General features: G+C 49.5%; 11 protein-coding genes across 11 annotated transcripts; 7 read left to right on the top strand and 4 right to left on the bottom strand.

The window, feature by feature from the left end:
* Nucleotides 1-3074: 3074 nt before the first annotated feature.
* Nucleotides 3075-4337, top strand: ASPBRDRAFT_121305 (serine/threonine-protein phosphatase 2A activator; the record flags this gene model as incomplete). Its single annotated transcript, XM_067617416.1, has 1 exon — nt 3075-4337. One exon carries the CDS (start codon nt 3075-3077, stop codon nt 4335-4337), a length of 1263 nt encoding a protein of 420 aa, XP_067480817.1.
* A 418-nt stretch (nt 4338-4755) lies between these two features.
* ASPBRDRAFT_507904 (DUF1754 domain-containing protein) lies at nt 4756-5883 on the top strand. Its single transcript, XM_067626610.1, has 3 exons — nt 4756-5228; nt 5434-5531; nt 5651-5883. Exons 1-3 carry the CDS (start codon nt 4914-4916, stop codon nt 5670-5672), a joined length of 435 nt encoding a protein of 144 aa, XP_067480818.1. The 5' UTR covers nt 4756-4913; the 3' UTR covers nt 5673-5883.
* A 717-nt stretch (nt 5884-6600) lies between these two features.
* On the bottom strand, nt 6601-6819 carry ASPBRDRAFT_121519 (AN1-type zinc finger protein; the record flags this gene model as incomplete). Its single annotated transcript, XM_067617434.1, has 1 exon — nt 6601-6819. The coding sequence occupies one exon, from the start codon at nt 6817-6819 to the stop codon at nt 6601-6603; it is 219 nt and encodes a 72-aa protein (XP_067480819.1).
* A 300-nt stretch (nt 6820-7119) lies between these two features.
* On the top strand, nt 7120-8050 carry ASPBRDRAFT_507884 (uncharacterized protein). Its single transcript, XM_067626609.1, has one exon. It carries the CDS (start codon nt 7370-7372, stop codon nt 7865-7867), a length of 498 nt encoding a protein of 165 aa, XP_067480820.1. The 5' UTR covers nt 7120-7369; the 3' UTR covers nt 7868-8050.
* Nucleotides 8051-10583: 2533 nt separating this feature from the next.
* Nucleotides 10584-13055, bottom strand: ASPBRDRAFT_41261 (gamma-tubulin mipA). The gene is made up of 8 exons (XM_067624530.1): nt 12847-13055; nt 12724-12764; nt 12518-12630; nt 12400-12453; nt 12136-12318; nt 11847-12050; nt 11703-11789; nt 10584-11655 (listed from the first exon to the last, which is right to left on the bottom strand). Exons 1-8 carry the CDS (start codon nt 12852-12854, stop codon nt 10978-10980), a joined length of 1368 nt encoding a protein of 455 aa, XP_067480821.1. The 5' UTR covers nt 12855-13055; the 3' UTR covers nt 10584-10977.
* A 65-nt stretch (nt 13056-13120) lies between these two features.
* ASPBRDRAFT_508133 (aspartate/glutamate racemase family protein) lies at nt 13121-14529 on the bottom strand. Its single transcript, XM_067626614.1, has one exon. It carries the CDS (start codon nt 14280-14282, stop codon nt 13398-13400), a length of 885 nt encoding a protein of 294 aa, XP_067480822.1. The 5' UTR covers nt 14283-14529; the 3' UTR covers nt 13121-13397.
* A 312-nt stretch (nt 14530-14841) lies between these two features.
* ASPBRDRAFT_28791 (aldo/keto reductase family protein) lies at nt 14842-15967 on the top strand (the record flags this gene model as incomplete). The annotated part of the gene is made up of 2 exons (XM_067622561.1): nt 14842-15376; nt 15450-15967. 2 exons carry the CDS (start codon nt 14842-14844, stop codon nt 15965-15967), a joined length of 1053 nt encoding a protein of 350 aa, XP_067480823.1.
* A 1237-nt stretch (nt 15968-17204) lies between these two features.
* On the top strand, nt 17205-19544 carry ASPBRDRAFT_121894 (putative MFS transporter; the record flags this gene model as incomplete). The annotated part of the gene is made up of 11 exons (XM_067617471.1): nt 17205-17531; nt 17588-17672; nt 17721-17771; nt 17835-18052; nt 18105-18278; nt 18329-18435; nt 18496-18656; nt 18723-18808; nt 18867-19056; nt 19120-19248; nt 19330-19544. The coding sequence occupies 11 exons, from the start codon at nt 17205-17207 to the stop codon at nt 19542-19544; spliced, it is 1743 nt and encodes a 580-aa protein (XP_067480824.1).
* Nucleotides 19545-20574: 1030 nt separating this feature from the next.
* Nucleotides 20575-22059, top strand: ASPBRDRAFT_28793 (uncharacterized protein; the record flags this gene model as incomplete). The annotated part of the gene is made up of 3 exons (XM_067622562.1): nt 20575-20894; nt 20970-21724; nt 21800-22059. 3 exons carry the CDS (start codon nt 20575-20577, stop codon nt 22057-22059), a joined length of 1335 nt encoding a protein of 444 aa, XP_067480825.1.
* A 226-nt stretch (nt 22060-22285) lies between these two features.
* ASPBRDRAFT_671079 (actin-related protein 2) lies at nt 22286-24397 on the bottom strand (the record flags this gene model as incomplete). Its single annotated transcript, XM_067628841.1, has 7 exons — nt 22286-22801; nt 22895-22972; nt 23042-23607; nt 23680-23905; nt 24012-24155; nt 24221-24267; nt 24379-24397. The coding sequence occupies 7 exons, from the start codon at nt 24395-24397 to the stop codon at nt 22715-22717; spliced, it is 1167 nt and encodes a 388-aa protein (XP_067480826.1). The 3' UTR covers nt 22286-22714.
* A 698-nt stretch (nt 24398-25095) lies between these two features.
* On the top strand, nt 25096-26430 carry ASPBRDRAFT_64288 (NAD(P)-dependent oxidoreductase; the record flags this gene model as incomplete). Its single annotated transcript, XM_067628462.1, has 5 exons — nt 25096-25113; nt 25181-25369; nt 25437-25768; nt 25850-25987; nt 26038-26430. 5 exons carry the CDS (start codon nt 25096-25098, stop codon nt 26321-26323), a joined length of 963 nt encoding a protein of 320 aa, XP_067480827.1. The 3' UTR covers nt 26324-26430.
* Between the last annotated feature and the right edge of the window lie 69 nt (nt 26431-26499).

A 26499-nucleotide genomic window follows, 5' to 3' on the forward strand; every position in this document is an offset into this window, starting at 1 on the left:
GTGACTGGTTACTCACAACGAAATGCGAATACGATGTGCATCCCTGGTTGAGCTTGAGACACAAGCCAGACATGGAGGACGAGAAAGAAGAGCGCAAGCCAGTGCCAGAGCCAGAGGTCTCCACTTTCCCACTGCCACCTGTTCATGCCGTCCGTTGCAATCAGGGTTCTTGCAGGGCGGCAATTTGACCATTATGGAGCATAATAATCACGCTGATATTAGCTACCCATCTCCATCCTGAATTGATGGCCCGTGACTGGCTTGGTAGTGCATCCGGGCATATTAACTTGTCACCAGCATGACTCCAAGATGCGATGGGGGACCACCATTATTGGGTCAAGTTCCGGAGAAAACCCCCCAGGCACCAGTAGACTAAATTGGCCGTACCTGAACGGGCGGCCAATCCGCAGCGCGAACAGGGGCATCGAAATCTCGCTTGTCTCGGTGGGGAAAGACCGACCGCCACCCACTAGACGCTTTGGGCTAACTGCATTGGAGCTAGTTTAATTAGCGCCAGTTGACTCCTTGCCCGCCGCGCCGAAAAAGCAAGACTAAATACGGAGTTTGTCTACTAGCTGTATCTACTCTTACTCGCGCCAACTTCTTACAGTACATTCGATACCATTCTAATCAACCTTAGCCAGCCAGCCAGCGATCCCTGCAATGGTTGACACGTCCCGACTTCCAGGAGGGGAGAAAAGGCCATGCAAGTGAAACATCCCGCATGGGAATCAGAGACAACCAAGAATAGACTCTACTCTTCCCCCCAATCTTGGTGTTATTGTTCTCCCGTCCCCCTGGTGATCCTCTCCATTATCTGCGACTTCATCCCATGATCGCATCATCATCCTCGGTTGTTGCGAACTTGTTGAGCATTCTGACCAACAACAAACAAACACAACCACACAAGAACTACTTGACTGACCAAATGAGGTAATGATGGTGACTTAACTAATTATGGATACAATACGAGGCATGGAGTACCTACGAAAGTTCGTAGTTTACTTAGTAGATAGATGAAGGCGGGCGCCAATTCTTACCTTTCAGAGCGAGTGAGGCACATCACTTTTCCTGTATCCATTCCATCCCCTCCGCTCCCCTCTCCCCCTCCCCTGATAAGTGATAGACCAATACTTTTGTCAGGATCACTACTAGCCACTTGGGTCTGGCGGCACATGTCACGCCTATCATTGGATGCCAAGGAACTGTTAGTGAGGACTAGATAGATAGATGTCGCCCATGTGTTCCAGTTCCGGTTTCAATGCAGTTCAGCCACGTCGGCCGATCTTGGGTTTGGCCGTCTATTTCAGGAACGGCCCATTGCTTCCTACGGGATACGCCGCAGAGAGTCCCGGATAAAGTCATCACAAAAGAGGTAGTTAGTTATTGTAGAGAAGTGCCAAGTGACCCGTCGATTACCTTACACCCCAGACGCAATTCAGCTCCCGTCGTCTTCCCGCGGCTACTACGATGACATGGTTGTTTCAGCTTCGCCATGTCGCGGTCTAGATAATTCGACATCTAGTGGCCTTCATAGCAGTCTGACTTATTCCTTCCCCTAGGAAGAGACCGGGGATCTCCAACTGGTCGTAGCGCCAATAGAATGAAGAGCTGAAGACAACTGAGTCATGAGAGGCTTATACTTTCTCATCGATCGGGACACACAAGTAGGATGGATAGGCAGTTCTTCGAGCTGCCTGTGGTGTGGCCCAAGGTGTCTACTTACTACTTATCTCTCATCGATGTTGTGCAGCAAGAGACATCTATCGATTGGCTGAGAGAAATGGCTTGATAGTCCCGAATCGTCGACGTACATGCGGCCTAGCCGGAAATCAAGCATGGCTGTCTGACTGGCACAGAGTGTGTCCTTCAGACCGTGGACCCGATAGACCGTCACCGGACAGGGACCGGGCATCTTGGACTAACTATCAAGTCTAATCATGGTGTGAAATGTTATGCATCTAGCCAACTGTGTCGTATTTCGGGCTTATCTGGGTAGACGACTGCCGTAGAGGTGCACCCCTCGTTCCTTATCGCTCTGGTTGCCAAAACACGATTTCAGCCTGCGACGTAAGAATCCTGGAACGAGTAAATAGACCGATCTTGGTTCAGGTTGGTATAAGGCACCGGCCGACTGAATCCCAAGTAAAACAACAACTTAGTATTTGCAGCAGTATCATGATTACTTACTATACCTGTCTTACCGTCGTGTCTTCCTTCTGGTTTACGATACAATAATAAGGGATAGAACCCTCTCCCCAATAGTCATATTCAACGCAAGGGTCGATGACTCTCAGTACATCTGTTTTTCAATTTACCCTCCGAAACCGATCCTCTTTCCGCCCACTGCCCGATCAGATCTGTCTTCCGGAAACCTTCCCCAGGCTGAACGCTTTCGCTCGTCCTTTGCCTTCAAGTCAATAGTGCCTCAACTCAGCCGCGCCGATCCATGGTTCTCAGCGGATATCGTTCTCATGTTCCAGAAAATCCGAACCGAAGCCCTGGACTTAGCCACATTGGAAATCGATCGGTCCACTTTGCTTCCTCGTTCGTGGAGTCGAAAACTTTGTGTTCAATGTGATGTCAGTAGGTTCGGGGGCGTTGCACCGCATATGCCATTATGATCCATGGCGCGGAGTAAGACTCCGTCCGAGGCTCCTTAAAGGGGATTTGGTAGGCTGCCCGGCTGACGGATTCGGATGACGGCAAAGCCGAGTCCTGTCCGATGAATCCGATGTGGCTCAACTCAGTTCTCAATTCGGATATCCTTTCCAGCGCCATTGTCTACCTCATTAGGTTCTGTCGCCACCCAGAAGGCCCTTCTGTATGCCTCAATATTGTGGCAATTGAGCTATGCCTTCTTGAGAAATGGTGTAGTGGCTGCTCTGCTGACAGGCGGTCAGTTTCTGCCTGTAACATCAAGTCCACCTTATGTCATCGTAAGCGGTGTCAGATGACCGCAGCTGCTTATCACATTCTCGTCCAACGATAGCAACAATCTTCCTGCCAGTTGTCGTGCGCCAAGGTCACTAGGAAGACTGGATCGCATCGACTGCCATAATATATTGCTCAAAATGGCCTCACAAGTTACTGTGTCCGACCCGGCACCACATCCGAAGATTGACCTTTCCAAGAAGCTCTCTGAACTTCGCGCGAGCAGAGCCAAGTCTCAGACGTCCTCCCCCCGCGAACCTGCACCAGTCACCCCGCCTCTCCCTAGTCCTCCAGATCTCTCCTCCCATCAGTATGCGCGCCCAGTGCGTCGGATCTTATCGAAACAAGACCATGATCTATTTCTCTCTTCCTCAACCCACACCTTGATCCTCGCCTTCATCTTCGGCCTCTCCGATTCAGTGCGGGGGCGGGCAACCACGGACATCGGCAGCCCTTCCCCCATCATCACCAAAATTCAGTCTATCGTACACCAAATCCGATCACTTCTCGATACACACCCGTCACTTGATCAGGGCGGCTCACGATTTGGTAACCCGGCTTTTCGCGATCTGTTTGATGATGTCGCAGCACAAAGCGCGGTGTGGCACAAGGATATACTCGGGTTTCAAGATCAAGCTCTTATAGAAGAAGCTTCGACGTATTTGATTAACTCTCTCGGGTCGCGCGACCGACTAGATTACGGTTCAGGTCACGAATTGAACTTCATGATGTGGTTGCTGTGTCTACGTCAGGTGCACATGTTCTCCGGCACGGATTTCCCTGCGATCGTTTTCCATGTATACGTTAGTTACATGGAGCTCATGCGTGATATTCAAACAACGTACTACCTGGAACCTGCGGGATCACATGGAGTGTGGGGTCTCGATGATTACCATTTCCTGCCGTTCCTTTTCGGTGCCTCGCAGCTCGTTGCGCATCCCTACATTACGCCACTAGCAATTCACAACATGGCGGTCCTTGAGGAAGAAAGTGGCAAGTACATATATCTGGATCAGGTACGGTGGGTGGATAGCGTGAAAACAGTCAAAGGATTACGGTGGCACAGTCCAATGCTGGACGACATATCCGGCGCTAAGAACTGGAGCAAAATCGAGGCTGGCATGAAGAAGATGTTCGCCAAGGAGGTTCTGGGAAAGTTACCAATTATGCAGCACTTTCTGTTCGGTAGCTTGTTGCCGGCGGCTCCAGGGATGAGGGAGATTACGGACGACATGGAAGACGATGAGCACGACCATGAGCATGGCCATGACCACAACCATGCCGACCACACAGACTACTTTGGGGATTGCTGCGGAATCAAGGTACCTAGCACAATTGCAGCAGGGGCTGAAATGCGAAAGCGAGGAGGCGGATCCGGGCTGCGCCCGATTCCATTCGATTAATGTGCAAATGTTACGATGGAGTTTTTGGGATTGGATAACTGGGATTCTGAGGCTGAGTACGACATGAGAATAGCAGGACATAAGGGAAACAACAATCCTAAAATACTGAATTAATAGAGCAAAATGGACAAGCTTAATCCTGGTACCACTCCCTGCTTCGAAATTTACTAATAACTTTCAATGCATGGTGCCAGACAGATTACCGTGTGTAGAACCCACCAGCACACACAATGGAACACTTTATACGCCTCAACCATAACCGGACATGGATAATTCAAGATTTAATCTGCTCCCAAAATTTATCTCTTGCATAATCTGAAACAGCAAGTACAAAACTAGTAGTAGTACTTCCCCAATGCCATCCAAACCTAAATCACCACTAATACACCACAAGTCACCTGACCAAGCCGGTTAAAGCAGCAACCGAAATCGCCATCCATCATCATCCAGTAGATCCACCCATTCAATCCATCATCATTCATACCTCACCACCAACCAAATCATGCACCACTATCTACCACCCAGCATAGAACAATAATAAAAAATCTTACTCAACTATATTGAAAAAGAGGGGACATGGCACCCAGCGAATACTCCACCCCTGGTGGAGGCGGCAAACTAAAACTCAAAGGCTCCAAGACCAGCAATGGTCGAATAGAGAAGAAAAAGAAGAAGAGCAGCAAGAAGTCATCAGTCCCAGGCAGTGGGGAAGAGAATGAGCAGCAGCAGCAACAGGAGCAGAAGGAGCAGCAGCTCACAACAACAACATCAGCAACAGCAAGTGGTGCTGAAGAGGAACCTTCATCAGCATCTCTTACTCCGAGCGGTGGCTCCGCTGTGACTGGGAAGACTGAAGCGGAGAAGAAGTATGAGGAGATGAGAAGGAAGAGGGTATGTATTTTACTGATTCCTTTTCTTTCATTGGTTCTTTCATTGTTTTTTTTTTCCTATATTTCTTTCTTAGTATCTTGATGTTTGTCTCGCTACCTTTATTTTCTTCTTGAAGTGGCCCCTTTCTATGCAGAGTGATGAAGCAATAAATACCTATGTAACAGACAACAAGATGAAGGAAAGATAAGCTAACAACTATATACAGCTGCAAGAACGCCTGAAACGAGAAGGGGTCAAAACTCACAAAGAGCGCGTCGAAGAATTAAACAAGTATCTGAGCAGATTAAGCGAACATCACGACATGTATGTTTGTTTTCTTCTTTCTCCAACCCCCCTTTCCCCTTCCCCCCTGCTGCAGTTACTGGTTTGTAGGGGTGGTTACGTGTTTTTTTTTTTTTTTTTTGGCTAACTGTGGGTGGTAGGCCGAAAATTGGACCGGGCTAAAGGAGGGTCCTCTTCCCCCGTGGTACGGCTCGATGGCTATCGTATCACTTTGTTTCAGGCTCGTTAGGTACTAGTAGTAGTATTAGTGCTGGGGGGTTGGGTGAGTGCTTTTGGGAGGAGGGGGGGGGGAGAGGGTCGAGGTCTTCTTTCACGGTTGCAGGGATTCTAGGTGTCAAGTTGGTTTCAACCTATGGGAGTCCAGGCTAGGCTTTTTGGTTGGAGAGGTCCCAAGAGGTTCGGGCTACTATCATATGACGCTTGCTACGTTCTGCACGCTCAGTGGTCAGAGCAGCGGGATAGCTACCTGAGCTTACAGCTACGTGGGTAGCTGGCACACGACTAATCTCAGGCCACGCTGGGATGCTATCAACAAGCTATTCCGTGGGTTTCGAAATCTATGGAGTTCAATTGATGGATGATGGATGGATGAACAAAAAAATGCATATATACCTATGACCGCTTGGCTATGTGACACGCCAATGGAAATAGCAACCATTCACAAACGGGGAAAAGGCCCATCAATTCTATCCAACACGAACTGGAAGATGGAGATGTTGTCTAGTATCGGTTCCGTTGCCAATAGTCCGCCCGCGGGAGGTCTAAGGATGAACACGACCACTGAAGCAGAGATAAAGAAAATATGCAGCAGCAAATAGATACTTTAAAAGAAGTAGCCGTCAAAACTCCAAAGCTGTGAACGCCAAACAAAAATATATCAACTTCAAAACTCCCTCACCAACCCAGGTGGCGAACTGTCGCGGAAAGCGTTACTGGCCATGCAGTACTTGCTAATGCCGGTAATATGTGTGTCAAGTAGGAACACCGCGCTAATATGTATGAAGCTTGCGACGCAGCGGAACAATAGAGAAGAAAGGAAAAGGAAAAAGATCACAGCAGGAGGATTATGGTGAGATCCAGGGACGGGATCTCATACGCCCTTAATGACGTGAGTCCGCTCACTGTTGAGCTTATCGGCATTGCGGGCGTGGGACTCCTTCTTGCAGTCCTCAAGACCCGTGCAGGCGTGAGCCTCCAGCATGCGGTGCTTAGAGCAGTAGTGACCACTGCAAAAGCTGCAGTCTCCGACAATGCGTTGAGCGGGTTCCTTGCACTCCTTGAAGTTGCAGCGAGGCTTGCGGGGCGCCATGATGGAAGTGGTGGCGAGAGAGAGGAAGGAAGGAGGCGGTGTCAAGAGTAGATAGTAGCCGCCGGGGCAGCAATGACGATGGGAGGGCTGGAAGTGAGGTGGTTGTTGTTCCCAGAGAAGAACTGGTAATGACAGTGAAAAATGCCTAAGTGGCAGAGTAGATGATGGCAGTCCAGAAAGAAGCACTGAAGAGCACACCCGAGTCGGACGTTGAGGGTGACGTGGAGAGCAGTAGTCCGGTGAGGAGAAAGAGGAGGTGAGTGAGGAGAGTCAGTCAGATAAGGAGGCAGGCAGATAAGGATGGCGGTCTGTCTATGTAGATTGAAGGGGACCGAAGATCGGAGTTAAGGGAGGTAGCTAGTTGGATAGCGGATCAAGGATAGATCGGAAAGCGAAGCAGAGTAGAGCAGAGCAGAGCAACACGGAAGTCAGGCTCAGGTTTGAGGCACAAGATAAGAGGAGGAAGAGAGAAAGGGAACAAAGGACGGCGGAGGAAGCGAATAAATAGGTGGCAGCGGCAAAAGCGCAGCGCAAAGTCAATTTATACGGAATGGAGGCCGATGGGGGAAAGGGAGTCATGGATGACTTGCTGAGTCAAAGAACGGCGCTGCAATGCGCTGATCCAGCATCGCAGCACCCGCACCGCGTTACAGACTACAGAGAGGCGCCGATGGGCTTATTCTTAGCCCAGCGAACAGCCAAAAATTCAAAAGGGCCCTGCGGACTGACTGACTATTCCTCCGACGGGCAAGGACGACGACGCCCGGTGGAGGCAAATCGGCCTGGTGGACCCAGAAGCTTCCAGGATTCTTTGGGTTTCGCTGGTTGCTCTCCCTTTCACAGCCATTCATCCATCCAATCCATCCATCCATCGGCCTCTTTTCTTAGTCCTGAACTCTTCAAATCTCTGGTTACCTCTACATACGCCTTCGGGCGACGGCTATCGAGTTCGGTTCGTCCTGCTGCTGCGTTGGCCGGATGCGCACGAGGTTCCCGTTCGGTACCCGGCAAAAAGTTCTACTCATTTTGCCTTTGCCTTCTTCTTTAGGCTCCCGAAGTTAGTAAGTTGGTAGTAATTAGCATTTAGTAGTATTTAGTAGTAGTAGTAGTAAGTTACTAAGTCACATAGCAATAGATGGCAAGTTGCTGGTCACTGGCAAAGTTTAACATTCCACAGGACCAGGGGACTTGGAAAAAGAAAGGAAAGAAAAAGAAAAAGAAAAAGAAAAATTAATGACTCCATATCTTAATAATTTATTTAATGACTAGAAAAATAGGAGAAGGCAGAAGTTAAAAAATAAATAAAATAAAATAAAAATGAAAGAGAGAAAATTAGAGCAAAGGTCATACAAGAGACTCAAGGAGAGAGGAGTGAGTTACATCCAAGTTCACCCGTTTTCCTACGTGTCCATCCATGCTCCAAACCAACGCATCATCAACTGGCCTTTTCACCAACACCACCACCACCACCAACCCCTTTCCTTCTTCATCATCAGGCCGATCAATCCTATCTAAGCGAGGGCAACCATGTCCACATCAGCTGCTTCTGCTCCTCACGAGGCTTTTTTTTTATTCAAGTGTATATAACTATCGCTGCCAAAAGTCCCTCCTCCACCTACTACACCCCGTCCTAACCCAAAAGGACGTTCACGCTTACTAGTCTACTGACCCCGTTCAACGTTGCCTTCCCTTCCCTTCCCTTCCTCTCCTCCCCCCGGTTTTCCCAAACTATCCGGCCCAACAATGCATGCAAGCCTGGGCCCTCTTACCTCTCTCTCTCTCTCTCCCTCCCATCCAGGCACCTCCACGAAGGAGAAAAGGAAATGGGTGTGTCTGTGCACACCAGTGAAGCTGCATCCCGAGGGTCGTACTACTGTAGTATAACGCACACCTCCTTATTATTATGATTCCCAATTTTGCCCATCTTGTTTCAACCGGTTTCCCCCATACCTGGAAAATGAATTCCAATCCAAAACCTACTTCTTACCAAACTTTTCCCCAACTCATCACGTGAGATTTACTCACGCCTTGCAGCCAGCATCCATCCTGATGACTTATATTGATGGATCTTTCTTCTACAATCAGGATTTCTTGCTCACCATTACAGATCAAGTGGTCGTCTCGTACATAGTGATGATCTCATCGTAAATATCCTGGGAAGGTTTTTATCTTCCAAACCATCAGCAATATGCTATGTGCTCCCTATCTAGCACAGAATCAGTAGAGCACGGAAACCAGCACGGAACCCTTGCCGATTCCACGGAGTAACCCCGGTAGTTATGGTATTATGGATTATTATTATTATTATTATTATTATTATTATTATTATTATTATTATTATTATCATCATCATGCACCTACCCTTGGGTTTGCAGATTCCATGGAGTGCATAAATAAGCACACTCGATTGCAGTTCCCAACAAAGCCCTTTTTTTTGGTTTGTTACTCGCAGCTAATTACCAGATCATGGTTGAAGCACAGCCGTGCCCTCCGCACAGATCCATAGATAGCAAGCATGGCATCAGTATGTTGACGTAGGTGAGTAGTACAGGAATACTTTTGAATACTCATCGTCCTGCACCTAATTTACTGGTAATTGATGACTGCAGCTACGTAAGCACCATACTATCTAACTATGCAATGCCCAGTCGAGACTCTCGCACACAGACACAGACCGATGGACGAAATGAACCAACCGCATTCAAGAACGCCATCCTTCACGTCTCGAGCGCAATTGTCCTATGGGCGGTGGGTGGGGGGGAATTGGGCCATCCTACCTACAGAAGTACTACTATTCCTATTTATTCCTATTGCTAGTAGTTATCTAAACTAACTAGTATTTACCCCGGTCCCCATACTATCCGGCTATCTACTGCCTAAGTACCAAGTAGGTACCCAAGTGGATCATCTTCCAACAATAACGCTTGTGCATTTCATTTTCTCCTACTGGCCATCATTTCTATTCTGTGTCATCTTGTCTAGTCTATTTGCATACAAGGTCCCTGAGTCCCCTCCTTTACCCTCCCAAAGCAAGAATGAACAAGAAACGTTGCTAAATTAACTACTTAGTTCTCTATCCTAATTAATCGCTTCGGTTGAAACGCGACACCACTAATAACAGTAGTACAATGATGCCTGACGCTCTCAGCTCTGAACCCGAGGCGTTAAGGCACTTACTTACTTACCTTACTACTCATACCCTACCCTACCCTAAGCAATACTAGTAGTACTCCTCACTTCACCTTGGGCATGAATCTATACTCTCTTCTCAGTAGTCGGATCTTACTTCCCCCGCCTCACTATCGCCAAATCACACACACACACACACACACACACACACACACACACATCTACCGACATCCTCACCATGCTGAGAATGTTAGAGGGGAACAAAAAAAAAATCTAGCCTAAATAGACTAGGCTAGATCAATATACGAAGCATGGTGGCGCACACATTCTTAGAAACCTGTGTTTCCCAATGTCATTGTTTTCTTGACTTTCTTCCTTTGTTTCTCTGTTTCACAAAAACTGAGACATATAATTAGGGGTAGTCACGTAAGTAATTTAGTTAGTTAGTTAGTTAACACATAACAATTAATGACTCAGCTATTGGCTGGCTGGGGAATCGGTCCATCTTGCGACAGGGAGGAGGAGGGGGGGGGGCAAGGTTAGCCGTATACATATATGTGAGATAGGATACCTCGGATTCTGTAAGAGGTTACACACTCATTCGGATATAGGTAGGTACAAGAGGGGATGGATACCTTGGGTATGGGTATGGGCGTGGACATGGACCTATTAGTGAGCGATTCTGACCGTTGGTCTGACTGCGTGTTTCATCGGTTTGGGTCTACAGGATTGTTACACAGTTGTACGATATGCCCGTCCTCGGCACATCGATTGATGCGGTGCAATCTTTTCAGCAATATTTTTTTCTTGTTCATTAATAACGGGCCCAAGTCATATCAATTTGAAAGAGAAAGGTATTCTGTCGCAACACAAAAGAAGAAAACGCCCTTGCCACTCGACACCGGTCAACCCTTGTAAGTCATGACGGGAATATGAAGAGGAGAAGAAAAGCAAAAAGAAAAAAGAGGTATGAGGAAATCGCAAGTGGGACATTAGATTGGACCAGCATAACCACACTCACACTCACACTCACACCCCTATCTCTTTCTCCTTTCCTGCGTCTGGATCCAGATAGTCTTCCTTCTCTGCGGCTTCATACTCGCCGACGAGATCCATGACTACCGCTCTGGCCTCGTCGAACTCGCCCAGGCCGTCCGAGAAAGGACTCTCCTTCTTGTATTGCTCTAAGAAGGCGTTCCGCTTCCGCAGACGGTCGTATTGCTGGACGATTCGTTTGAACAGTGTCGCGACCGAGGTGTGATTCGCCAGCATCAGACCACTGACTCGGTGGGTGTTCTGCATGTAAGGAGATTTCTTCGTCAATGCGACTTGAATGCTCGCTGGGCCCCATGGGATAAAGGATGCCAGGCGTCGCTCCCGGATACGAAGGAGTGACTTGTGTACATCCGTCGGGTCTGCTTCTCCCTGAATGATGTTGAGGATACTGATGTAGCAGCTGGATTTGCTGGGGTTGATGGAAACCATGCGGTTCTTCGGCTGCAGCAGACGGCGCATGACATCCAAAACGGTGGTTTTACGCACGGTCTTGGCCTGTTCGATGTTGTCGCCGGTGAACGGGGTGTATGAGGTGATCAGGAAGTGGCTGCGCGGTGTAGGGATGAGGGAAGCGATGATTCCCACGAGGTCATTGTGCATATATCCGGGATATCGGAGGGTCGTCGTAGAAGCAGACATAACAGTAGAAACCTAGGAGTGGTCAGCGCCAGTAGAATTGCAGACCAGCGGTTACTTACGAGCTGGTTGGTCTGCTGGAAAGATGGCTCTTGTACGTGGAGCCTATCCGCGACGATCCTCGAAAGAGCACCGTTATCCAATACGACCTAGATTGCAAGTTCAGCGAAGTCCGTCGTTAACTCATTAGACCGACAGTGCCGTACCACTGAGTCCGCATTCTGCGTCAACCTCCTCATCGCGAGCAAACTGTTGTATGGGTTGACCACGACGTCTGCAGACTGCGTATCGGGGAAGACAGAGTAAGTCTGTATCAACTTCTTGGGAAACCGATCGTTCATGCGTTCCAGTATGAAACTACCCAATCCTGAACCTGTACCTCCTGCAATTGAATGCAGGAACATGAATCCCTGCCAAAGTAGCCATTAGCACCGAGCTCAATCACCAACCCAAGTCCGCACGTAAAAGTATATCATGCTCGCATCGGTATCATACCTCCAAAGAGTCACTGCCATCCGCTTCACGGTCAATCATGTCAAAGATCTCTTCTTGCACGACCTCGCCTGCGGAATAGCCCGCTCCCCAATTGTTTCCTGCGCCAATACCCTGTTGCCCGATGAAGAAGTTCTCTGGATTGTAGATGTTTCGGTACGGACCAGCCTGAATGGCATTGAGGACCTAATCGGAAATTTCTCAGCTCACCGTTCGCGCGATCACACTGGTTCCTTCAAGATAAATCTTTCGCGGAAGGGGTCGTACCCTGGGTTCAAGATCGAGCAGGATCGCTCGAGGGATATATCGGGTGTCATCGCTCTAAAGAATCGTACCTGATTAGTTTCTTGGGTTATCAAACCGTAATGAGAGGGAGCAAGGATACCTGATAGAAGAAGACGTCTTTACGATCGCCGCCCTCGGTCGCGAAATCCTCCAGGTTTCCATCCTGGCTTATGCCGTGTTCAAGACAGAGCTGTTGCCAGAATTGAGCGCCGACTATTGCAGATATAAGTTAGCGACGCTTTGAAATATGCCGAACGATGTTCGTCAAGAGCTATAGTTGGAGCTGCTTCTCGTAGGAATCCGTACCATTGTTACCGCACTGGCCGGCTTGGATCGTTATGATTTCCCTGGATTTAGAGATTAGATTCTGCTAAAACGATCCCATGGCTCTTAACAGATTACAGGAAAGCTGTGAGGGTGGAAACTCACCTGGGCATCTTGTTCCTTGATCACCGCAAGTGATCGTAGATTATAGCCCACGCGTAGCGCGTTCCGCGGGGAAGTTCAAGTCTCGATTAGGTGTGTGGGGGCCTTAGGCCGAAACACTAAACAGTCCCTTGTCGACTTCCGCACCCCAACTATGAACCAGAGACAAAGAAGCCCCATGGATTAGCAGATCTTCGTGAATTGGAATCCCTGATTATTGGTCAGTAACCAAAGACGGCCAAGTAAGATTATCTGAAAGTGAAATAGGGAAGTCGACCTTTACTTTGAACCTACGGTATTCTGCCATTGCCTAGGCTAAGGGATAGAACTCATAAACACATAACACGTGACGCTGGGTTTCATGAATTGCCATTGGAATCATGGCTACTAGCTGAAGCGACATCATACACACACTCTCTCCTTGTAATAATACAAACAGCCGCAGCCCGTTCTTCGTAGCTGGATGAACTGGCTGCAGTTCATGGCAATACATGGCCACACAGTATCAGACCGTCTCCAACCTCGGAGATGGTATACTAAATGCAGACAGGAACCTAGAAACCGGCTTTGCAAGCCGTTGCAAGCATGCCTGCTCCAGCAATAACACCATCAACTATTCTGACTTGACCGCCTTTCCGTCGTCCGTATGCTCTGACACATCCCTCTCTTATTGCGTCTTCCATGCCCACCATGCCGGCACAGCCCATGCATATCGCACCAACAGGATGGGTTGTCGTTTTTAGAAGCCGTTCTGTTGCTTCGACCAGTCTCCTCCTCACTTCGCGAGGAGGGGTAGTGTGTAGTTCGACGGCTGTCAGTCCAGTTGTTTCCACCCCGGCGAACCGACCGGTGGATGTGGAATCTCCCGAGTTGCCGAGCATATCGGCGACCGCATTGCTGAGTTCAGTCTCCCAAACTTTACCGGTCGAAATGATGCCGAAGGTATCTCGAGATTGGGCCTTCTCGAAATTTGGGCCCCCGGTGGCTTGAAATGAACTGATCACGCCGAGAGCAGCAAGAACTGCCGCTTCGAAGATGCCCGTCACATACTTTTTTTTAACTTTAAGTTCCGACGGAACCCCCGATGACTCTGCATCTTCGATCGATCTGACCTTCTCTTTAAGCATGCCAACGAGGGGATGAGCTGAGAAGCAGGCCACGATGAAGCCGTCGTACTCGGACACCAGTGGCTCTAGGAAGGGCATGCAATAAAAAGCCGATTTGACTGAATCTTCACCAGAGTCGATGCTGGGCACTCCTTCAACCACTTTCCCATCGGGAAGCGTGACTGATTCGGATGCTGGAGCTGTGAAGTAATCAAATTGGACGCCGCCATGTCCGAGATTGTCCAGTATGGGGATCAAAGCATTGGTCATGTGCGTTGAAGTGTTGGGGTTGATGACCAGAATGGAGTATTGAGTTTTTGTTGGCACGGTCATCTTGGATATAGATGTGTACAAGCGAAAGAGTGCTACTTATAACGTGCTGGATAGATTGTAGAGGAACTGTCGAGTTGACAAGACAAGGAAGCTGCCGATAACGGGCGTGTTGGTTGGGCTACCACCGGCCTGCGGGGGAGCTAGCCTGGGCATCTCATTCACCACCCAGCATGCCACCACGCTGACAACCGGGATATTATACCTCTCAGCTTACTCGCTTTGCAGCGGGGAAATCACCTCATGTGCAACCGGGCAATATTAAACCCAGCTCGTCATCGACGTCTCAGCAGATATTGGTTCGGTGCCATGGGACGGCCGAAGTTGCGTGCGACGAGAATGTGGGGAGCCGGAAGTGCTTGTCTATTTGAACCCTCCCACCCCTTCTTCCTCAGGCCATAACCTTCCTGGCACCATCCAAACTCCGCTGTCCCTTGGAACAGACTACCTAAGATTTCCTTGATTCCTCTAACCGAGGTACGCATGCATTTCATCCTTCCTCCCCTCAATTTGGTCATTACAGCTCATTTACTCTTACCTTGGCAGTGTCTTGGACTTCATCATGCCGCTCCTCGCACAGAACCCCACACCTCGGGTCATCCTCGGCTTGATGACCTTTGGCCCTAATGAAGCTGAGGGTGCTCGGATCACCTCCCTTGATGATTTCAACAAGTGCCTGGACTACTTTCAACAGCAAGGCTTCAATGAGGTTGACACGGCAAGAATTTATATTGGAGGAGAACAGGAGGCGTTCACTGCCCAAGCCAGATGGAAGGAACGTGGCCTGACTCTGGCAACCAAGGTGTATCCGAAGGTTCCGGGCACACACAAGCCGGATGTCTTGCGAGAGACGTTCGAATTATCCTTGAATCAACTCGGAACCGACTGTGTTGACATCTTCTACCTTCATGCACCCGACAGGTCGGTCCCCTTTGCGGAAACTTTGGAGACTGTCAATGAACTACATAAAGAAGGCAAGTTCGTAGAACTCGGTCTGAGTAACTACACTGCCTTCGAGGTTGCGGAGATTGTGACCATGTGCAACGAACGAGGCTGGGTCCGGCCCACGATTTACCAGGCCATGTACAATGCCATCAGTGAGTCAATCCCTGCGTCCACGCTAAATCCTCGCATGACACGGAAACTTGGTTCTGACTCTCTTCGTCATAGCACGCAACATTGAGACCGAGCTCATCCATGCTTGCAAGCGCTATGGCATCGACATCGTGGTTTACAACCCCCTTGCTGGTGGACTCCTCTCGGGCAAGTATAAGACCAAAGATGTGCCAGCAGAAGGTAGGTACAGTGATACGGCTCACAGTGGATCATTGTACCGCAGTCGGTATTTCAAGGATGCGACGTTTGACGCTCTACGGATTATCGAACCTGTTGTGGAAAAGCATGGATTGACGTTGCCCGAAACCGCCTTCCGGTGGATCCACCATCACTCTGCGTTGAACATCAAGGATCATGGCCGTGATGGAATTGTGGTAGGAGTGAGTAGCCTTTCTCAGCTGGAAAGTAACCTCAAGGATATCCAGAAAGGCCCGCTACCCGAGGAGGTGGTTGAGGCTCTGGACAAGGCATGGTTAGTCACAAAGGCTACAGCTCCCGACTATTGGCACCTTGAGCTCAAATATACATACGACACCAAAGAAGCCTTGTTCAAGCCTAATGCCAAGGTTTGAAGATATACCAGGGTATTTGGCACGTCCGAGAATGGAAGGGCGCGACCATGGGAATGAATATGCATGAAAGCAAGTCCAACTCGCTTTGTGACGAAAGCGCTTAGCACGTGTCGTAGAGACCACTCCCCATAAAATAGCTGTAAGATAAAATATGCATCAGCTCACCAGTCTAGGCCATGTAGATACTAGATTACCCTGCAAAGGATTGAACCGACTTGAAGATCGGTGGGTCTAGATCGAGATCCTGCTGCATGTTGGGCTTATCTCCAGGCAGGTGACCGTGCCGCACATGTGAGCACCCACATTCCCCTTCTGTTCCCGCTTCCTCCTGCTTATTCTTTGAGCCAGATCATTTTATCTGCACGCATCCAGGTAATGCCTGATGCCTGCAATCTGTCGGGTTCGTGTTGCAGAGCCTGGATGGCGCTAATTATCAGTTGCCCAGGGATGATCCTCGCATCATACACAGTCAAGAATGTACTCTGGCTGTATGCTGCACCCTTGCATGGCACTCTACCTAGGCCTTCATCTAAGCTAATCTGGGGTAGGCGCCTGACAGCTATTGTGTCACACCATACTACCATTGCGCCTAGAACCTTCCCCAAAGCCTTAAGTCCGAATCCTCCTTACAAGTGCGCATATCCCTTTATTGTGCTACCACGGAATGTATAGTTCGAGGCGAATCGAGGGCTTATCTCCGGTTGTGGCACATCGGAGCGTTAAGGACATAGGAAATTCATGCTTAGTCTTGGCTGACCTTGAGGTATTTGTAGACAACGTAAATTGCGCGATTCTGCAGTCCTCGCTTTAACCGGCAGAACTGTGCAGCATTAAGTGGACGCTGCAATGAAACCTACCGTCATGCATGTATGCCAGATAGACGCCTGACACCAATAGCGAGCATGTATCAGCGATACAGGCTAACTACCAGGGACTGTTCCAGGGGGGCTCGCAGACCTGGCTGTTCTTGAGACTTTGTTCTTCTAGACCCTGGTAAATTGGCAGGTTGTGTCCACGCTGTGATCTAGATCCCAACCCTCAGGATGCGGCAATTGTAAGAACCATGTGAGCATAGAGCCGTGGTGGTTGCTCTAACCCATCCCCTTGCCTGTTGCGCAAGTCAAGGATGGCCCAAATATAGAGCAGAGGGCGAGAAGATATAAATGAACTTGTCGGCCTCGTTCATGTTGATAGGGCAAAAGAAGTCATTTGGGCGAGTTTGCTCTATCAATAAAGCATGTCTCTTGTCATTGCTCGCTCCTTTGCAGTCAAGAATCACCCAGGCGAGGAAGTAAGTGGCTATGCAACGCCAGACATCGAGAAGACAGTGATAAGTGTGACGCAAAAGGCTGCTACCGTTTCGGCCGATGAAGTACTCAGTTGCTCCCACAAGGAGAAACGGATTTGGTTTCGGCGATCTCAACCCCGTGATCCCAATGCCATTGCAACACAACCGTCGGTGTATGATGACCCTGACCTAGCTGAGGAATACAAACCACGTCCCGACTGGGAAGGCATTCATCGCTTCGATCCGGCGGCAAGATGGACTTGGGCTGAAGAGAATGTATGTATATGAGGCCCATCAGCGAGCCAACAAGCACTGATCCTAGGTGTACCTAGAAAATCGTCAGAAAGCTGGATCTGCGTATCATTACGTGGGCTTGCATAATGATAACTGCCTTGGAGCTGGACAAGTCCAATATTCGTGGGTAGATCTCAATCTTGATCACACCTAATCCACTGACGATATTAGAGCAAGCCAATGCCGACAGTTTTCTGACCGATATCCGGCTATCTCGTGATGGTCAGTAGATACCATTGAGCTTGGGTTCCCTTTTTTATGAATCGCACCTTATGCACAATGCAGATTACAATCTAGGGAATACACTGTACAGATTGTGCTTTCTCCTCAGTGAGATACCCACCCAGATCATCAGCAAGAGAATTGGCTGCGACAGGTGGATCCCTATACAGATGATCATGTGGTCGATTGTTGCGAGCTGCCAATTCTGGCTCTCCAACAGAGTCTCCTTCCTGGTCTGTCGAGCTTTGATAGGATTGGTGTCAGGAGGCTTCACACCCACTGTAAGTGCCTTACTGTCTCCTGTCCCTAACAAACCGCTTTAACTCCGAAAAGGTCATCCTTTACCTCTCATATTTCTACAAGCACCATGAGCTGTCCATACGTCTTGGATACTGGTACGCCGCATCTTCTCTAGCGGACATGTTGGCGGGGATACTTGCGTATGGCATCCTCCATCTGGGCGGTCAGGGTGGGCAAGCTGGTTGGCGATGGCTCTTCTTGATTGAGGTATGTACTTATCCTTGCCTTTACTGTAGCATCTGGCTTAAGCGGAACAGGGGCTCCTCACCTTGGCATTGGGTCTTCTTGCTATCGTCCTCCTGCCCCCTTCAGCGACACAAACAGCTCACTGGGCTCGTGGAAAGCAAGGCTGGTTCACAGCAAGGTAAGCCAAGAATAAGTAAACAGGAGAAATACCAGGATGCTGAGATGAGAATATATAAAGGGAGGAGACCATAATGGTCAATCGCCTCTTACGAGAAGACCCGAGTAAGGGCTCCATGCATAATCGCCAGCCACTGACGCCCAAGCTTGTATGGATGAGTATCAAAGACTTTGATTTGTGGCCGCTATACATTGTTGGAATATTGTTCTCGGCACCCAATAGTCAGTGCACTCCTTATACCCTATGTGCGCAAAATCAGGAAAGTTGTTGACTAAGGCAATGAGCAGCTACTGTTTCGCAGTATTTCACATTGCAATTGAAGGATTATGGCTTCAGCACCTTCAATACAATACTACTCTCGCTCCCCTACAGTGTAAGTAGAACGAGAGAACCGAATCGCTTATCTCATGACAGGCCTGACTGACTGCCAGGCAATCGGGATTATAACAAGAATTGCCCTCACCTATGCAGGGGAGATGTTCGGCTCACTTGCCTCTATGGGAGCTTTGGCACAGCTTTGGTGCTTGCCATTCCTCATTTACATGAATGTGGTGGATCTGAGCCAAACCAACAAGTGGATCGTATGGAGCGTTCTCACACTGTTCCTCGGGTTCCCTAACGGTAGGCCGGTTGAAGTTGAGCCACCCTCATTTGGGGGCACTATTCTAACGTGAAGTTGAATAGCTCATGCCCTACAAGCTGGATGGGTATCCCGCAATTCCAACAGCGTGCGGACTCGGGCGATTGCAGCTGCGATATACAACATGTCTACACAACTATCTGCCATTATAGCTTCGAACATCTACCGGGATTGTAAGTGTCTTTTCTCACCAATCATCCTGCAATGATATAGTCATGGGCTGATCAAGGATAAACTCGCAATTTGACCCGTAGGGGATGCACCACGTTACGTGCTTGGAAACCGAGTGCTCTTGTCTATAGTGAGTGTCAACATGGCTATCTACATGGCGACCAAAGCGTACTATATGCTACGGAACCGACAACGAGACCAAAAATGGAACGCCATGACTGAGGATCAACGGGTTGACTATGTCGCAACCACAAGAGATGAGGGAAATAAGCGGCTAGATTTCCGGTTCGCACACTAACAAGGGAGTGCTAGAATGCCTGCTGAAATCCGGTGCTTCATTTCAAGATGAGGCCCGTATATGTAGTACGACTCAGATTGGTAGTAGTTAGTGATTGATGCATGGATGAAACAATATTGCTATAAATAAGAAGACGATGACACTTTCTGAGGTAGAACCTGGAGAAAGTCATGGCATGTCCTAATGCGGAAGGCACTCATGGGTCCTTAATTAGTCACGTGAGACGATACGCTTTCCCGATGTGGGAAGGAACGGGGTCCCGGTGAGCCAGTCAGATGCGAGAGTCGCATCTAATACGGAGTAAGTAAAGTAACCAACCCCGTAACTATCGATTCTCTCCGACTGCTTTCAATGCAATGTAACCGCATCGGCCATATCTCGTTCCTCCTCCCTCTTCCTCTCCGTTTGAATCTTGCACCGTTGTGCTTCAGTCTCCTATCACTCTTGCTCTTCCTTCCTCCCCCTACACCTTTCTTTTCTTTTCTTGTTTTGTTATTCCTCACTGTGGCTAAGTCTTGGCTACGGTTTCCTTGACACCCCCTAACCCTGACGTACTTGGCAAACGTGGCCGCAGCGGCGGTGCTTCGCCCCGGAGCCGCCCATTATATACCGTGTTGCATGCCCTCATCAGCCGGTCTTTTCCCAGGGGGCAACTGACCTGGATTATTTCTGATCTCTATGCGCAATTTGCACATGAACAGTCCTTTACATACTGCTATATTCTTACTGTCCTTCCCGTTTGTCTTATCGAGTTGCGCCCCGCGGTAAACCAGCGGTCTCGTGCATCGTCATTCTGTCAACGCGCAAACTCCATTCCTTTATTGACTGTAGGGTGTCAAACCCAAGAAAAGGTTCATACTTTTTTTTTTTCTTTCTGCTTTCTGCGTTTATTTTTTTTTTATCGTTTCCCGTTTCAAGGGTTTAAACAGAAGATTAAGACAAGGTGGCTTCAGACAGTGCGCAATCTTCGGGTCCGAGGGAGGTTAGGGACCCCGAGCTGGTTCTCGACACTCACGATTCGGATGATGAAATGCCAATGAATCGCCCATCTATGCATCGCCCAGCCGACACCCGAGCAAACCAACCTTTGCTCAAAGATGAGCACAGAGGGCGACAGTCAAACGCCAGTCTGGCCCATGGGGAGGCAGAGGGCAGGCCCATGCTACACCATTCGCGGCGGCCCACAATCAGGGGCGTGAGCCCGGAGCGCAATGCGGAGCAGGAGACTCGGCGCAAATACATGATCGCGTCTGGATTCCTTTTGTTGAGCCTGGCGAGTTTCGTTGTGCAGACGGAGACCGCGGTATATATTCAGCATGAGTTGCACTGGGATAAACCGTACTGCATGCTGTAAGTGGTGCACTAGTCGCATAGACCTGTTATATGCGAGGCGACGCTAACCTCTGACCTGACCCTAATATATAGCTATCTTACCCATGGTTCCTGGGCCCTGCTCTGGCCGGCACAACTCCTCATCCTCCGATTGCAACAGCGCAAACTCTCATGGACGGCGTTCTGGCGACGTCATGTCTACCTCCTTCGAACGACAGCCAAGATGGTGGAAGCTCAAGATCTACACCTCACTTCTCGTGACTCCCAGCGATCTCCAGCTCGATACATGCTCAGAACGACCGCGTTCGTCACCACCGCCCTCACCATCGCCGGTGGCTCTTGGTATGTCGCGGTCAACATGACAACGGCCAGTGACTTGACCGCGATCTACAACTGCTCCGCCTTCTTTGCCTATGCATTCTCCATACCCCTGCTCAACGACAAACTTCGCTTTGACAAAGTGTTTGCCGTCGTAGTAGCTATTGTGGGAGTTCTCGTCGTCGCCTATGGAGATAGGGACGAAAGCAAGAAGACTGCAGATGGTACGGTCGGCAAAGCACATGATGAGGCGGAGAATAGACTCTTCGGAAACATCATTATCGGAGTTGGCAGTGTGCTCTATGGGTTGTACGAGGTGCTCTACAAGAGATATGCTTGCCCTCCGGAGGGCACGAGTCCCGGCCGGAGTATGATCTTTGCGAACACTTTTGGCAGTCTCATCGGGTGCTTCACCCTCCTTGTTCTCTGGATTCCGCTGCCAATTCTTCACATCCTGGGCCTGGAAACGTTCCGCTGGCCCACAGGTGAAGCTGCATGGATGCTTATGATCTCTGTCCTTGCTAATGCTAGTAAGTCTTGCTGTCCTGGCTCCCTCTAGCGTATGACATCGAGTGTATATACTGATAATTCGTTTCTTACATCAGCATTCTCCGGCTCCTTCCTGGTCCTCATCTCGCTCACCTCTCCCGTCCTCTCATCTGTGGCAGCATTGCTCACCATCTTCCTCGTCGCCATCGCCGACTGGCTCCGCACCGGCCAGCCCCCCTCCGCTGCAGCCATCATCGGAGGTATCCTCATTATCGGTGCCTTCTTCCTGCTCAGCTGGAGCACATACCGAGAAATGAACGAAGAGCGCAAGAAGAGCATGGCAAATGACCAGTCCGAGTCCGACATCGATGAATAGACATCGCTTATTAGAGCGGATACATATATACCCATCCTACCCGCTGGAGGAGTTTGTGTTGTCTCCATTGGTCGCGCGGATCGATCGATGGCTTTGATGTCGATTGCCTTCATCTATGTACATGCATTTTGTTAGGAGTACTTTCATTTTCACACTTTTGTCTCTATAGTATATAGACAGATATAGACTTGGGAGGAACGGTTTCGGTTTACTTGTGCCATTGAATCATAAAAGTCACCATGCTGTGCCAATTTCTTTCCTTTGTATGACCTCGGCTTATTCGCCTTATTACAAGTTGGTAATGAAAAGTTAGAAGTGACGGGAATAAGGTTACAAGACAGCTGAGTTCGGTCTCTTCTTTTCTTTACATAGAGGATGTGACATGACACCAAGCCGGACCTTACATTACTTATTCTTGCCGACACGCCAGAAAATCTGTAATTGTATGTACGGTAGTATCCAACAGGAAGATGGAGCTATGAACGAAAATAGAATATGGGGAAGAAGGGTGGGGTAAGAGGCCGCTCGGGGAATGCGTAAGGTGGTGGCGTTTTTGTTCATTTCGTGGGGAGCCCGATATGGACGGTAGGTAGTAATAGGGAGTCGGTAAGGTTGGAATGAAATATACAACGTATGTACTGAATGAAAGACGCAACTATCTAGGGCCGAGTTTGGCCAGGGCACGTGCACCCTGTTCCTGCCACTCTTGCTTGGTAACCCACATGTCCTCCTTGTCGGCAATCTGGGTGGTTATGTTAGCGATGGTGTGGCTCGTAAACAAGAGAACAGATGGATAGCGGCGGTGGGGAGGAAATGGTAGATTAAGGAGGCTTACCAGGTTGGCGAGGACGGCACCTCCCAGGAAGACCATGTGTCTTCGTCGCGGCGGGTCCTCGATGCGCACCTTGAATTTCTGAGTCGTGACATTAGCTCGTGGCCTCTCCTGGTGGGGTGTTGTCCCCCAGCGAAGAAGAATACTTACGTTCAGCCTCTCCGGGTTGCCTTGCAGGACCCGCGTGAGCCACAACTGCTTGAGTTCCTTCTCCAACCGGGAAGGCAGACCGGGGTACATGCTGCTTCCTCCACTGAGCACGATAGCCTTGTAGAGACTGGAGCGCACGTCGACATCGGCGCCCTGAATGGTGTTGAAGAGCAACTCGGCGATACCGGGCTGGTCGACATCCACCAGATGCGGCTGGAAGAGGCATTCGGGGGCTTCAAAGCGCTCGCTGCCGACGCGGATAACGCGACCATCGGGGAGGGTGTAGGACTCGACGAGGACGGTTGTGTCTTCGGAGAGCTTCTTGTCGAGCTCAAGATCGTAGGACACGTAGCAGAGCTTCTCCTTGATCTGGCGCACGGTCTCGAAGTCGGCGGTACGGTTCAAGGCATAACCGCGACGGAGCAGGAGGGCGATGAGGTTACGGGTGACATCACGACCGGCGACATCAAGTCGGCGAATGTGATGGTTGAGAACTGTGGATTCGTAGACGGGGATGATGTGGGTGACACCGTCACCGGAGTCAACGACCACACCGCTGCTGAGACCTGCGGATTGCGAAAGAGGGGGCAATCAGAACTGCGCTTAAGGACCGAGGACATGAAGCGTGTAAGACTTACCCTGAGCGTATAGTGCAAGCACAGCTTGAATAGCAACGTATACACCTCCAAAGTTGTAGCCTTCCAGCATTACCTCAGCCATTTGCTCCCGGTTCTTCAGGGGATTCATTGGGGGTTCGGTCAAAAGGATCTTGCGGCCTGTAGGGTCGATCTTCATCTTCTCGTAAAAGGTGTAGTTCCATAGGTGTTGCATGTCATCCCATCTTTTTACGATACCATTCTCCATCTGTATATCAAGTCGGGCCCAACATTAACTAACATGCCTGCCACACTTCCGGGAAGACAACGGAGCGATCGGGGAGAGAATGAAGGCACGCGAAGGATAGACGTACAGGGTAGGTGATTTGAAGCATAGATCTGGCAGCAGCAGCTTCATCTCCGCACATAATATCCTTGACGACAATGTCGCCGGCCTGCTCCTCCGTTCGCAATATGGGCCGCCCCACTATCGAGGGGAACTGGTGCTCGGGGAAGTTCTGCCCATGGGAAGAAAAAGAAGAGGTAAGTAGATGTAGGCAATGGGATCAAGGTGGTGACAGACCTGCGCAGCATATCCGACCTTGAGGAAACCAGTTCCTCCGTCGAGCACTGGGGGCGTGGTTGGTTAGCTGGGAAGCACGGGAGGGACAGGCACCGACAAGGAGAACTTGAGGGGGGTTAAGGGAAAGGAAGGAGGAGGGGAACACGCATAAAACATACCAATGGGCATGTCAGCCATGGTGAAGGATGTAGATTGAGAGAGTTCGCAATATTTAGATCAATTCAATTTCGGAGGGAGTCAAAACAAAAGGAGCATGGGAGATGACGTCCAGAGAGCGGTAGGCTGGACGGGGTTGGGAAGCAGTTAGTAGTAAGTCAGTCAGTCTACGGAGTACTAATCGTCAGTCTGGCCTGTCTCTCTCCCTCCTCCAAGGAGAGTTTGGTTACCTTCCCTCAATATGTGGGTCCAGTCCGTGACTGGTGCTCGGCCTGAGGCGGTGTCTTTTTTCGGTGCCTCAATACCTGTATGCCTTATGGCCTTGTAGCCTTACTGCCTTACTGCCTTTACGCAGCATCATATCATTAACTAGTTAGTTAGTTAACAGGTCTCTAACTAGTTAGTCAGTAGATACGCTGGGATCTGCTAGGAAGCTGTATCTAGGCCAATTGGTTGTCATCAATGTATAAGCCACTTAAATTACTCACTAGAAAAAAAGGGTACAATCAAGCCCGTAACCTCTCTACTTCCATAAAGAGCAGTAGTCTATCTTAGTGCTGCAAGTACATTTGACCGTAGCAGCTTGCCGGCATCGGGCCCGCCCGATATTCACGAAGTCTAATTACAACCACCGACACCTATATAGTCCCCAAACACCCGTTCAATCCCGTCCTAGATTCTCAGACACACTCAATCACTTTTCAGCCTAACATACAACCATGATACAAATCGGTTGGGTACGTTAAACCATCGAGGAAGAAGACAAAATCATCAAACTCCAGAACTAACCTCAATTCCAACCAGTTTGGCCTCGGCTCCATGGGCCTCGCCATGGCCAGCAATCTCCAAAGACATCTAGCACGCAAAACAGCCCCAAGTCTCATGTATTCCAACCGAACCATCTCTAGAGGTGACCCGCTCAAGAAACTAGGCGGTACGCCCGCATCCAGCTTCTCGAAGCTTGTCTCGCAATGTGGGATTATCTTCACCATGGTATGCGATCCCTCCTCAGATCATGTTCATCAGAACCAAAAGGACATCAATACTAAGCAACCAATAGGTCTCCAATGACTCTGTCCTGCAAGAGCTGGTCACCACAGCCATTAACTCTGGCCACTCCCTCAAAGACAAGATCTTTGTCGACTGCTCAACGGTTCTCCCCGAGACCGTGGGCGCAACAGTCTCGAAGCTGAAGGAGAAGGAAGCGAAGTTCCTCGCTGCTCCTGTGTTTGGGGGCAACCCCATTGCTGTGGACGGGAAGCTGGTATTTGCTATCGGAGGGCCCAAACAGGCGGCAGAGGTGGTGAAGCCATATATCCAAGACGTGATGGGGAGAAAGGTAATTGATTGCGGAGAGGATGCTATGAAGTCATCGCTTCTGAAGATTGCGGGGTACGTTAATTATGCCATTTCAACGGTGTATTTGGGTAAGGGATGCGACTGATTGCTAACGGTGGTATTCGTTGCGCTTAGAAATATCGTCACGGTCAACTTGATGGAGGCGGTGGGTGAAGCACAGGTCTTTGCTGAGAAGACGGGCTTGGGTACAGGACCCATGGAGGACCTGATCGGAGAGGCTTTTGGAGCTGTGGCTGGGGGATATTCTAAACGGTGAGTGCGTTGTTCACATTACGCTTTGACGCTATCTCTTTACGGTAGAGTATTGCTGATGCTGGTAGGTTGACTACTGGTGCCTATGCACCGCCATTGGACTCCCGCCCCGGTTTCGGGGTGTCTCTGGCCATCAAAGATGCAAAGCACGCGTTTTCCATGGCAAAGGAGCATAATGTGGAACTGCCGGGTTTGCAGGTTTCTCTCGATAACATGGAGGCTGCCAGGGAGTACGCAGGCGAATGCTTGGACAGCAGCTCCATGTATGGCTATCTGCGGCAGAAGGCAGGCCTGGAGTTTTGGAACGAAAAGAGTCGACAGGGAAATTCTCAATAGATTAGATACAAGACCAAGCTACTCGTGTTGATATCTTTCTAATGGGAGAAAGTAGTAGCTATATTATCCTATATAGTAAAATATATAATTGAACACCTTCATCAGCCACTCAGATGGCCAAAGGATGTGAAAGCCTTTCCAGACAAATGCCAGCTCTCGGACTGCCTTACTGCCCG

This window comes from Aspergillus brasiliensis, assembly GCF_001889945.1.
Source record: "Aspergillus brasiliensis CBS 101740 unplaced genomic scaffold ASPBRscaffold_4, whole genome shotgun sequence".
Lineage (NCBI taxonomy): Eukaryota > Fungi > Ascomycota > Eurotiomycetes > Eurotiales > Aspergillaceae > Aspergillus > Aspergillus brasiliensis.